Source organism: Gopherus evgoodei, chromosome 11 (assembly GCF_007399415.2).
Source record: "Gopherus evgoodei ecotype Sinaloan lineage chromosome 11, rGopEvg1_v1.p, whole genome shotgun sequence".
NCBI lineage: Eukaryota > Metazoa > Chordata > Testudines > Testudinidae > Gopherus > Gopherus evgoodei.
Window position 1 is genome coordinate 46,031,799 of NC_044332.1, and position 14,120 is coordinate 46,045,918.

At 36.3% G+C, this 14,120-nt stretch overlaps 1 protein-coding gene across 2 annotated transcripts in view; it reads left to right on the top strand.

The window, feature by feature from the left end:
• FIGN (fidgetin, microtubule severing factor) overlaps positions 1-14,120 on the top strand; it is a 109,800-nt gene that overhangs the window by 93,165 nt on the left and 2,515 nt on the right. For both annotated transcript variants that reach the window (XM_030580267.1, XM_030580268.1), the window contains one exon: positions 13,978-14,120. This exon is cut by the window's right edge and continues 2,515 nt beyond it. In XM_030580267.1, the coding sequence (XP_030436127.1) occupies positions 13,978-14,120 (143 nt within the window). The remainder of the gene's footprint in view (positions 1-13,977) is intronic.

Below are 14,120 nucleotides of genomic sequence, written 5' to 3' on the forward strand. Positions count from 1 at the left end.
CCTCTGGATCTTAACACAAGGAATGTCAACCCTTTCCCTCACCGTTGCCTCTCCCAGGCTTCCCCTCCCTGGGTTACCCTGGAAGATGACTGTGATTCAAACTCCTTGAATCTTAAAACAGAGAGGAAAATGCACCTTCCCCCCTCCTTCTCTCTCCCCCTCCCAGACGCTCTCTGAGAGAGACAGTAATCCTAACACAGAGAGAAATTAGCCTCTCTCTCCCCCTTCCCTCCTTTCTCCCCACCAATTCCCTGGTGGATCCAGACCCAGTCCCCTGGGGTCTCACCAGAATAAAAAAACAATCAGGTTCTTAAACAAGAAAAGCTTTTAATTAAAGAAAGAAAAAAAACAATAAAAATTATCTTTGTAAATTTAAGATGGAATATGTACAGGGTCTGTCAGCTATAGATACTGGGAACACCCTCCCAGCGTAAGTATTCAAGTACAAATTAAAATCCTTTCAGCAAAATATAAATTTGAACTCCTTCCAACCAAATACACATTTGCAAATAAAGAAAACAACCATAAGCCTAACTCGCTTTATCTACCTATTCACTATTCTGAATTTATAAGAGCCTGTATCGGAGAGATTGGAGAGAAACCTGGTTGCACGTCTGGTCCCTCTGAGCCCCCAGAGTGAACAACAACCAAAAACTAACAGCACACGCACAAACTTCCCTCCTTCAAGATTTGAAAGTATCCTGTCCCCTGATTGGTCCTCTGGTCAGGGGACAGCCAGGCTCACTGAACTTAACCCTTTACAGGCAAAAGAGATATGAAATACTTCTGTTCCATTAACTCTTAACTATCCGTTTATGACAGTTATACACAGGCAAGTTTATGATTTAAAAATCTGTATTGTAAATAGACGTAAGTTCACAGCCCAAAAGTCCAAGGAAGAGTCATTTTTGTTACATTTGGGAGTGGGGAAGAAGTTTTCTCTGTGTTAGAACCAGGTGAAGTAGAGATAATGATGTCTAAGACATTTGGTGTGAATTTTCACTTCCCAACTAAAACCCTGATTTTTAAGTTACTTGTAGACCAAGATATCTGCTATAATACTGTAGTGTAGGATTTATTGATAAGTAATTGACATTTCAGAGCATCCGTGCTTTCCTAGTCAAATCAACAGTAAAAAAACATGTGTTCTATATCTTAGAGCATTAGGTTGTCACTCATAAATGGTGTGAAGTTTAATGCATTATTCAAAAGTATATGAGAAGGCACCCCAGAGAAGCTGCAGGGCCTTTATTAGCTTCTGCTGTCCATAATAAAAAAAAAGAAAAGAAAAGAAAAGTCTAAAAATGAGAGACTTAAAAATGCAATATTTAGGATTGTGCAATAGTTGGATGCAGTAGCAGTTGTTTTTGTTTGGATCTGAGAACAAATGCAGTTCAGACTTAAGAAACTTGAAGATATTTTGATCTGATAGCTATAAGAACCCACATGAATGAGTTCAGGTTCCCCCTTCCCCTCCCCCCCCTTCCCCCCCCCCCACCGCCCACACACTACATACCACAAAATCAGATGAAACGGACATTAATTTGGCAATCTCAGTTCTCATCGCCCTATTGATTCAGAAAGCTGCAAACAGATATAAAGGCTTATTGGCTCCAATTAGGATTACTGAAGTTTTGGGGGTTAGGATAAATAAAATGGTGTTTATGAGAGGAATCATCCAGTAATGGAATTCCCATTAACATCTTACCGTAAAGTTCTAATATAAAATCTGAGATCAAGGGAATTAGTCTTCTGTAATATTTTGGTGGTTCCATTATTGATCACTCACCTTCTTCATATGCTTTCTTCACAATGTCCTGAATGCAACTTCAAAGATTCTCTTTGGTATAATTTTTAGCAAGCAAAACAATATTTGCATTAATGGTATGTTTCGTCCAAGCAGAAGAGCCCAAAGGTACCAACAGTCTGCTGCATTTCTTATTTATAATTTAGGAACACATTATGTCAAGCTCAAATCAGTCTAATGAGAGAATGAAATCAGTGACTATTCCCTGAGATCAACGCTGTGGGTTTTTAATTAGCATAGATCTCATATGTGCAATCCATTTTTTGTTGTGTCTGCGTTTAGCATTTGCAATGTGTTTTAGTGTGGGTGTTACTAGTGTACTGAGAGTGGGTAGCAGGCTAAATTGAACTTCCTCTTGATGACAAACCTACCTCTCATTGATCACTGCATTTTATGAATAATATATGTCACAATGTTACATTTTCTGAGCTATATTTTTTCTTTTACCGTATGAGCATGGTTGTTGGCTGGATAACTGCAATGAGGCAATGGCATTTGAGGTATCTTATAGAAAAAAACAGCATATGTTATTTTCTTTAGGGACATAAAGCAATTTGCTGGCTATTTCATATAGAGCACTTTCAGCTGTTACTGTAAAGTCAGAACTGGCCAATGTTTCTTCAAGCATCACTTCTTAAACTGTCACTTTTGTTCATTATCATTCAGCTAATGACAACAAAATTTATTATTTGTATCTTAATGACTGGAAATTGTTTACAGTTGGTATGGGTTGGAGTACACAGTCGAACAAAGACAAGAGGAGTGAGCAATTTGCATGCCTGGTGGAGGATACCTGACTCATGGTACAATCTGGATCCCCAAAATAATCCCATTGATTACCATTTGCAGAGTTGATCCTTTGTAGGATAATTTTAAACCATTCTAAAATTTGCTCTGGAAATATTAACTGCAATTTTGCTTGAACATAAGACAAGTGTATTTGAAAATACACTTGAAAAAAATTATATAGCAGTAAATCTAACATCACAGCTACCAATTCCTTGAGCTTAATTATGACACTACTAAATGTGAAAATCTATTCAGTGCTAGGAACACTTTTCACATTACATTCACGCTAAAGATTGGCTGTTAAGAACTCATTACTGGTAGTTTTCTAAAGAGCGGTTTATTAAACACTGTTACCTAATAAGCATCTTTGGTGGTGCAAATTGCTGAAAACAGTAATGAGTCTGATTAGACTTCTTTTCAATTACGACAGCTTGTCTAGCAAAAAAAAAAAAATCTTTCCTTGATGCTTTGGAATCTGGCTACAAGGCACTACGTAGTTTAAAAGGAAAATGCCACCTCTGTGTTTCCTTTCCACAATTCAGTAATGAATAGAGAATTGTCCAAGTAGCCATCCAATTTATACACTGGAAAACTGGATGGACAGCACTGGAAGCACAATCCTGATTGCTTAAAATTTGCCAAAGCTATCTCCACTAATATACCTAAATAGGGTCATTCTGAAGTTTCCTCTGCTTCTTTTTGTTTAAGCATGTAAAGCCATAAATGAGAGAGAAAATTGAAATGATTCACTCCTAACTGGTCTATAGAGGTTGTGCATTCCTCTGATTAGTCTAATATAATGTCCAATTGTTTTATCTATAAATCTTTTACTTGCTGTCACAAAACTCTTGCAGCTTTCCGACTGTTATGGCAATTAAAACTAACTTTTTTAAAGCAGTGTATTTTCAAAATGCTTTTAAAATCTAAGCTTCACAAATGTGTGCTAGTGATGTCAGGATGTTTAAATGAGTGTTCTTTAGCTTCTAAACTGAATAAAGGTGTAAAATGTGTTATCTGTATTTAATGACTGACTCCCTGTTAAATCATTTCTGAATATTACTACACAAATGGGAGAGGATGGTTAATATAAAACACCTTTAAGTGATTAACTGTCATTGCTGCTGTTTGGTTATGCCAGTAACATTCTAATGCTTCTGTAGGTAGTGGATACAATTCAGTGTATTTCATCCTGTGTTAAGTATGTGAATGTCTTTTTTTTTTTTTAATAATACTGTTTGACATAAAGCTGGATAAACGAAGTGCTCAAGTAAAATGTGGAAGCAATTACTATGACTGAAGATATGATAAAAGAAGAACACAAAGACTTACACAAGAAAGATAGAGTGCAATGTTGCTGGAGAGAATGTGAGAGACATGCAAAACAAAATGAACTAAACTACTGTAGTAAATGTTAGAACTCTGTGCAATTTTATTGTATAAAATTATACATAGAATGTCTATTTTCAGTGATGAGCATATATTAAGTATGTGATACAGATACTAGACATTAATAGAATGATATGAAAGTTTATTATGTAATCTGCACCATAATTGTTGCTTACAAAAAAGCCTCAAGTAAAACAATAGTGCATGATTTTCTCCTCACTTAATGGCATGCTGATGTCATACCATGGACGTCCGGGGTTCCTCCTGATTTACACCAATGTAAGAAGAGAATAAATCTCATAAACATTTTAATTGTAATTGCAATATTACCAAAAAAAAATCCCTTTTGTGATGTTGAAAGGCAAGTTCCACCTCCGTTCTTCCTTTCAAATCCTTACAGTTAACTGATCTGCATATTTCTTGATGGAGAAGGACTTTCATAAGTGTGCATGATCACACATCCAGTAAAATAGTGCAATTTTTGTTTTTAAAATATCACCTCCTCCTCTCCCACACACAAATTGCTATTATTCGGCTGTACAAATGTCTGCTCGTAGTGAGCTTTGAGATGCTAATCAGCGGAGCTTGACTTTTGTTCCCTGCAGCAAATTTTAAAACTATTTCATCATTAGTTGACTCCTTGCACAATAAAAATGTGGCCAAAATTATAGCAGAAATAACATTGCTTATGGTGGTTTAAACTGTCATTAGTGTGCTGCTAGTTCTCCATATGATTCTTGCATAGATTAGTTTCTTGGTTTGTCTCTTGGAGGCTGTTTACAGAAAAGGTTGACTTAGTATATTTGTAACAAAGGGGGATGACTTTTCTTAATCGTCAAGTATAGTTGATTTCTTTCTTCTCCTCCACCCCTTGAAATATGTGCACATGCTTTCCTTTACGCGCTCTGTGCCTCCAGCCATGGCTCAACTTTTCCTCTGCAAGCTCAACTTTGCTCCTTTGAGCAGGGACAAACTGCACAAAACATGAAGAGTTAGTATGTAAGCTTTCTTTCTTTCTTTCTTTCTTTCTTTCTTTCTTTCTTTCTTTCTTTCTTTCTTTCTTTTTCTTTTTCAGGAGGATAAAAAAGAGTTTGGGTTATCTAGAGATGAAGCCCTCAGTTAAGATGTCCTCTTCATTCAAATATATATGTGAAAATTATCAAGCTCAATTAACAATATAGTCTAGTTCATGAAATAATGCAGTAGTCACCAGAACAATAGGCATGCAAATAATGAGCTCTTTTTCCATTTTTTAATATTTAATTCAGAAATCTTTTATTGGATGAGCAAAGAATTTTTGGGGGAATTTATGGAATGCAGTAACTGGAGGCTTTAAGTGGGGGAAAGATTTATTTTAACTTAGTGTTTCTGGTATAGCAGTTTTCTTTCATTATCTTTTTGCTTTTAATCTTATTTCAATATATTTGGGGGTAGCAGGAAGGAAAAGGAAGGAGTCGGCTGTAAGTACAGCCAAGCTTAAAAAGTGAGCCATATTGGGCCTCTGCTTTCCTTTAGACTGAAGTTAGTGCAGTTCTGCTGGCTTCCTTTGGAAGGAAATGCCAGGTTCCCTGTGCTAACATCATCCCTTATTAAGACATAATCTCTCATTATGCAACATGTTTACGTTTATTTTCTTGAATGGAAAGGCCAACTGAATAAATGGGTATGATAATATGCTACTTATATCTGAATGTCATTGCGTTTCTTGGAAAGTCACCATATACCAGTTGTAGCCACTCCCTGGGTTTCCTGGGCTTAAGAAATGTGTACAGTATGTGTGTGGTAATGGGAAGGAGGAGGGTGGAAAGGCTCTGCTGTTGCTGCTAAGAGCTCTCCGCTCTTAATCCTGGGCCACATCAGAAGCATTCTAAAGCAGTTTATCTTCATATGTCGTCTTGAATATAAGAAACAACGCTAAACCCAGCAAAACTCATTTCATATGTAGCTTTTTCCACAGCCTTCAGATCAAAGTTATTTTCTTTGGGCTGGACTAAATTATACACAGGTCCCAGGAGTGAAGGACACTGAATTAATGCACTATGTCACCCAGTACTGGCTACAGAATATTTTTATCGAAGTCTGAGACACTACGTCTCTTTACTACTGCATTAAAAATTAATGCACAGATTGCCAAAAAGAGCAAAATGCATAAATAACAAAATCAAATTTTGCAAAGGCTTTGTATGGTTTGGAGTCACCTTAAGCAGCATTGTTTTAAAGGCAAGTATTAGATATTTCTAAATATACATTTAATCGGTATTTGTTCTCCTTTAGCTAATTAGCAGAGAGGAAACTAATCTCAATAAAACAACTGTATATAACTTCATTGTGGTGGTAGGTGTTGGAACTGGCATTTTTAAAAGGGTAGGAATGCACTGTTCATTCTAGGCAGTGCCATGGGGTTATTGGTCCCTAAATATTTGATTTTTGACCCTTGTTAGTGTATTGGGTCAAAATTGACTACACTTTATTTCAAACTTACTGAAATTGATCTTTGCCTTCACATACTTAGGGAGAACAGGTCCATGTAGGCAAATCTCTGGAATTAACCCTGTCTATATATACACATAGCTATTTGGGTTTAATACAGGACAGTGACTGAGATTTAAAAAAATATCATAGTGGTTTAAACTGAGGCTTGCACCGTTTGCTGCTAATGTTAATTGGAAGTGAGGAAGCAAAGTTTTCTAATATAACAAAATCAAAGTCTTTAACATTATTGGAATTTTGGTCTTAAAAGTTGGACACTGAATGTAATGCCCATCTCTGATTGTTGGTATTTAAACAGAGATTGTTTCCAAATATTTTGAAAAAGGCAAGATATAAATGAGTGTTAGGATGCAGTGTCCCTTAAAACTCTATTTATCCTGCACATAGTTTGACTAAATAAAGCATGCTCCTTTATGGCAATTTTAACCTCATTTATCCCCATGCACTAGTACTCACCTGTTATTTACTCACGCAAGAGAAGGTCGATACTGCAGAACCGGGGGAGGGGGGTGCTCTTTTGTGATATAGAACATACATATTCATTAACTCTGCTGTCCCTATGGGCACTTGTCTTATGTCCTGATGATCTTTGTATGACAAAAGGAAGTGGAGGTAAAAGGGGAATTGCCTCAATGGATTGACGATAACATGAGAAAAGGTAAAAGAGACACCATGACAAATTGGCTACCAAACAGTAACTTTAAAAGTGAACTAGAAGCTTTTATACCAGAAGAAATACATGTGATCTTTGATCAATAGCAGTGTGTATACAGACCAAAATATTACAAATAAAAACATCATTAGAAAATCAGAAATGGACCAAAAAACCTAGATATGAACCTCTAGGAACTCTGAGAAAGTGTAACTCTCGATCTGAGCTTTGCATAGCTAGACCATCATTACTAAAAATCCATTTTTTTCTTCCACCTGCTTGCTAAAACAGAAATTCGGGATTCCGTGTTTCCCCTGCAACAACTGATGACATGAGAGAGGCAAATAAAGCAGTTCAAGTATTACATCTACTCTGGTTTCAGGAGTTTGTATTTCTGTGCTGGCAAGGGAAATACTGGATCCTGAATACTAGCCTTGGAAGGGAAACAAAGCAGGAGATTACTTTCAGATATCCAGTTTAAAAATGTTTGTGTGTGTTTGTTTAAAGATCCCACAAATCTCCAGTTTAAGTCAATGATAGCTTAAGTGCCTACTTCATTGGGATCAGGATCAGGCCCTAAGTCTGCACATGTATGTATATATATATTGTTTTTGAATACACCAAAAATAGTATCCAATAGAATATTCTGCTATAATCAGTAAAAACAAGGCTTACAAAATTGACTATTATATTTATCAAAATCCCTCCAATTACACTGCAGTGGTTACACTGCTTCTCATATGGAGAGTCATGAATTTGCAGAAGGCTTGTCGGGTGGTATGTTAAATGATCTAAAGTAGATTGTGGCAATGCATATGTATTCAGTGGACAAAAAAGGGACATTTTTCTTACAATTACAGTGACTTTTTTTGTGCACTTGGCTTTCACCTAGCACCCACTCGGAAATTATTATTGTGAGTTATTTGTTCAGCACCCACACCTTGCTAGACTGTTTACAGTTATGACCTTTCCTCTGAGGAACTTGCAGTATAAGAAAACCATGTACAGATGCAAAGAATCAGAATGGGTAGCAACAAAAAAGCTGCATGTATGAATGGTACAGTGTGGCAAAATGCCTTGTAATAGCAATTTTTTCTTCATTATTATGTAGTTGTTTTAAAGGGGCCTATGAACACTTTTGTGTGTGTAGTGGGAGTAGGGTTAAGGAAGCACTTGAGTTTGTAGAATTATTTAAAGAAATGCACCTTATATTTTTGTGTGTCAATCTTACATATAAAAAAGGGCCCGGCAGATACGTGCATAAATGGATTCACCTACAGTATGTAACAATAATGAATCAATGCAGCTACAATTTAAGGCAGGGAGTATATGGATGAGAACAAAATACATTACACCTAATGCATTATGCCACTACAGAGAAATTGATATTTCCGAATTTGCATAGAAAGAGGTCAATTCAGTGCATAAGTAATATGTGTTGTCCACGCTGACTCTTATTTCTCTGTCCATCAGTCTCTGTCTATCTATTTTAATTTCATAGAGCTTTTGATGTCATGGGATCTTAACTATACCTGCTAAAGAACATTTAGCCAGAAACGCCTTTGTGATTTTTTAAAAGTGCTGCTTTATATAAATGAGAAGGAATGGGGGGGGAAGTAATTTGCTGTAAATGTATTGTAATTTGCAGTCGTGAGGTGTGAAAGTGTGATTTAAAGGAATAATCATTTGACAGTATTTAAATTAGATAATTGAGATACATTAGTTTGAAACTACAGGTTTTGAGAATCATTCTTTAACCAGTTCCAAGCTTCCAAATGTGCTGTGTATTTGTAGTTGTTTTTAGCTGTTATGTGCATATTCCCTAAAGTCACTAGCATGTTAAAACAGTATGGTTTAAAGAGAGGTTGGAATGGCACCTATTAGGTGACAGTTGTTCTCAGGGAACCTGCTAGCAGTTGGAGTTTAAAATCCTGATCTTACTCCCATTGAAGTCAATGGCAAAACTTCTATTGACTCAAATGGAGCAAGACCAGACCTTAGCATGAAAATGCGGACAACACTTTAAAATCCTGTTTTCCCAGGTTTGCATCATGTGTAAAAGTTAACCCTGAGCTCTCATTGCCAAACAGTCTCCAAAGGTGGGCCCTGGCCTTTCCCTCTTATCGGCATGGGTGGAGTCTTGTGTCTGTTCATAATTCCGTGAAATGAAGGGGTTCCTCTTTCCCCCTATTTAAAATATCTAGTTAATGTATATTTTTGGTCCTGTGTTATTTTTGAAGATTCAAGATAATCCCATCCCCTGCCATCACCACAATCCCTGCCATTCTTGGTGAATGCATGATATTTATATAAAGTCATACTCCTTTAACTAATTAGTGTTCATCTCTTCTAGTGAACTTTCCTAGTAAATTAATAAGCAAAAGTTATTTTTTCTGCCTGCAATCCTATATGGGGGAAGATTGTTGGGTGAACATATTAGGCTGAAAGAGTTGTAACCCATTAGAATTGTTGGGATATGCTGAATCATACACTATTTCTTCTCTCCCCGCCCCCAATTTAATATGCCTTGCTGAAGTTTCTAATAGAAAACTCATATTGAATCAAGAGAGAGGTTGTAACATAAACCAGTCAATTAAAGTTCAAAGGAAGGCTGCTGCTTTGCATTTCTCTATTCTTACTGAGTCCAACCCTGTGAGATGCTGAGCTCTTTCAACTCCCATTTAAGTCAATGTGGATTCAGGACACTCTGCACCACACAGCAGACTCTCAGTATATTGAAGGATTAGGCCCCATATGTGCATCTGTGATGCCTAGGAAGAACTTGGATGTGTTAAAACACTGCTAGGCTTTAAATTGTCAGTTTCCTTATACTCAGTTAATTTTGTCACAACGGTAGCATTATTTGCATATAGTTTTTATCTGTAAAGATGAAATTGCAAATACACTTAATTCCATGAAGCAGAATTATATCACACTCTGAAAGTCTTATTTAATAAGTTTTGCATTTTCAGATTAAATACATAAAAGCAGAAGGAAAAAAGAATGATTGAACATTTGAGTAAAAAGGGAATTGTATATTAAACTTGTTAGCCATGATAATTATTCTAAATGTAGTCCAAACAGATCCAACTACTTAAAATTATGGAGGAGAAATGTAAAATAATTCTTTCAGAACAAAAAAATAATGCTTAGGATTTTTAGTATGGTACCTGCCTCTTATATATAATATGTTAAATTATCTAAAAAGCAAGTTTCTGTTAAATAGCAGTATGTATTTAAAGAATTGAATTGTTTCTTTATGCATTTAGCATGCCTAAAAGAAAACACCCAAAAGCTCTGTCAAGCAAAAGAGAACAGAACAAATAATGCTCCCACAAACACTGAGGAGCTATGAGAACAAAAAGAACACGTTTGCTCACCAGAAAAAGTGCAAACTGTATTTTTTATTCTGACTCATAAATTTGACCCTTGTGATCACTATTCACAAAAGGAGTTAAGCAACAAAGTTTTTATGCTAATTCAAATTCATGTCAAACTGAGGAAAAAGCTCTTTGTGCCCCCAGCCTAGTGAACTTCACATAAATACATATTTCTTCAGTGCATACTAATATAAAGTAAATATTTATGGTTAACTATTCAGTTACGGTTCCAAATAACACCAGTGATTGCAATGCACTAAAATAAATGCTCAAGTTTCATGAGATGAGAACAGTCCTGTTTTCTTCAACTTATCTAATCAAAACCTAATTCTGCCTTTTAACAGCCTTTGTTAAGTGCAGTGGTATTTAGTATGCATCAATAAATAAACTTTCAATTATTGTGCAGGAAGCACTTCCAAAGACTGGCTTCAGCTTGTCAGGCTATCAATTATCTAGCAATTACTCCAAATAAAGAATTTTGATTGATTTGATATTTTTCTTAGTATCGGAGAGAACTGAAATGTCATAAAATTCAGTCATCATCTACAAACTCAGATTAGGGGAAATTAGGTAGGAATATTTTTAATATGCCCCAAATTTGGATTTTTAAATATTTTTAAATAGACTTCATGCTCCAGATCGTGAAAAATGGGGGGAAAATAGTTTTCATGTAAAAACTATTTAAGCATAATGACCTCTTAAATATAGTGGGAGTGTGTATATATGTGAAAAGTTATTACGGAAGCCATGCTTATGGGTATCATACAATACATGTTGTTATACTGTGGCACCGTGAATAGCTTATTTTATTTTACTAAAGTGGCCTTTCCTTCTTTCATTTGCCAATAAAGGCATTTTGCCCAAATTATAAAATGCACATTCATTAACTAATATACGAGTGTTTGCCCAAACTGTCTGCACAAGTAAAGGCTGTGTCCGTTCCCCTTTTACTTTATCTTTCTCGTAACTTTCACTGCTGCTAACTGCTGAATTCTTTTCCAAGACCCTTTCTCATGGCATTCATTCATGTGTATCTAGTGAAGCATCAATCTACTCAAGTTATTGTGCCTCTATATATAACAGAAGCCTTCTATGTTGTGGTAACCTTTCAAGCCCAAAATCACAGAACGTGGATAACATACATATCTATCTAAATATTTTACAGTGTGAATGAATTTGCAAGCCTTTTAGGCACTTTTGCATTACAGAAATGTTAATATTCTTTCTGTTTAAAAAGGCTGGAAGTAAATTCCACAATGCTAGGAGAATTTTGGATGCTGGCTACTTGCAATTGGCTCTTGGTGATTTGCTCTTAAGATTTCCAGCAGAATTTAACAGAAGTATGATTTCTGAAAAACTGCTGCTGGTTCCTCACTAAAACTACGAATTTCATAACTGAGCGAGATTTCCGTAATTTCACCCAATTACATGATATATTTCCCCTTTTAAAATGCAATGGTTGAAACATCAGAAACAATTAGCAAAAAAAGATTAAATTAATTCCAAATGGAAGTAATACATCTGCCAGTAACTCAGCCTCAAAACTGCATTTGTCAGAATAATTTCTATAGGCTATAGCGTAACTGGATAATGGTTAACAGACATTTTTCTTCAAGTTGTCATAAGTGTTTTAAAAATAGGGGGAAAGATAGAACTGGGGAAAAACAAACAAAAATCCCACCAGACCTAATCAGTGGCATGCTTGTGTCGAATGAGATCTGCAGTATTTGTACTAATAAAATATAAGGCTCAATTAAGCTTTACTTTGCAGTTTTCAGGCTAAATTTAACTGATTTAGTGATTTGCAAATGAATGCCTGCATGACTCCTAAAAATAAATAAATAAATCCAAATGCAAATTAGTGCAACTGCAATAAAATATATTTGCAAATGAATCCTGTTGCTTTCTTCATTTATTGTGTAATTACTGCAATCCTTCCCACCTTGTTTTCAGTATTTCTTAATCATTAAGTCAAAAGCATGACAGCAGTGCCAGCCCTGGCGTGATTCTCTTTGACTAAAACCTTGTAAATTAACACAATTAGCACAGCATCATCCTGCTAATTAACTTCCAGTGTCTGGTGCAGTGGTTTTGCAAACAAGGAAGAGGGAGTCAGAAGGGAATAAACATGCCATTCTGTTACCAAACTGTGTGCTGTGTTAGGTTTAGCTCAGTGAGGCTAAGCTGGCCATGTCAGATGCCAGAGTCAGGCAATGAAGAGCTAAAGGGGTTGGGGGAAAACAGGAGAGGGTAGAAGTTGTCATAATAGACCACAGTAATTCATAAGGGAGCTAGTGCCACAGATGCTTCATTTAGAGTAAGCCTTCTATTTATCAGGAAATCTGTGCCAGAGGGCGCAAGACTTTGCAAAAAATCACTCTAGGTAATACGGGAGAAATTAAGGAGGCCTATTTGATACAGCTGTACAAAAATCAGGAACGGTCTACCATGAACAGGTAAGAGTTGGAGGGGTTATTATAATACTTGTAAATTACTCTTACTGCGTATGATGGATTAAAAAAATCATCCCATTATTTGCGAGATTAATTGCTTTAAAGTGATGGTCTCACAGTCACATTTTGTTACTTAGTTTACTGTACTGACAGGGCTGATAGCCAGCAGTGTGTGTCACAGAACTTTTCGGGGCTAGACTGCATTTCTTTTCTTTTTTCGGTTCCCTGGAGGCTCTGAGGGAGGGGAAAAAAAAAACCAAGCAAGGAGACCGACAGACAAGTGATGCTTGTTGGGTTTTTTTTTTTCCCAGAGCCTCAACAACAGAACTGAGAGGCAGAAAGGAGCCAGTTGTAATTCATACCGAGTTGTAGGCTTTGTGTGATGAAAGCGACGGAGCGCTGCCTGGGAGATTGCTTTGCTGCACTCCACGAAGCAGATTTGAAACTGTTGTGGACCACTTTAGATGAGAGTTGGATTATGGAATGACCTGTTATGTCTGTGTCATATTGTTCTGCGCAGGGTGCATTATACTGTGCTAACTAGGTGTTCAGTACCAAATGAGAGAGGTATCCTAGATGTGATCTGTCAGCTGTGTCTCATAGTTTTATATTTTAACCAATATAAAAATGAAACTGTGATAAGAGAAGACAGAACAGTTGGGTATCTTCTATGTTAACAACAAAAATCCACACTCTGGGTACTTAAAATGTATTGGGTCTTGTTTAATTACTTTAAGTAATCTGGCTTTAAGAAAATAAATATTTCCCCCCATCTAAATTAGCAAAAGTATGGCTGTGTGTGTGTGTCTATATTAAACAAATCTGATTATTGATTGTGTTTTACAAAGACATTCAATTGCATGTGTAGTGTGATTTTATTGTTTTTAATCTATAGTATAAATACAGTTGTCACTATGCAGGTAACTAAAAAAGCGTAAACAGATACTTTTAAAAATTCATTTTCAGAGCATCTAAAAATGGCTCAGACCATTGTTAACTGTGTTTTCCCCCCAACCCTAGGCTTGAAGATGCAGTGGACGCCGGAGCATGCCCAGTGGCCAGAACAGCACTTTGATATCACTTCAACTACCCGGTCTCCTGCTCACAAGGTGGAAGCATACCGTGGACACCTGCAGCGCACCTATCAGTATGCCTGGGCCAAT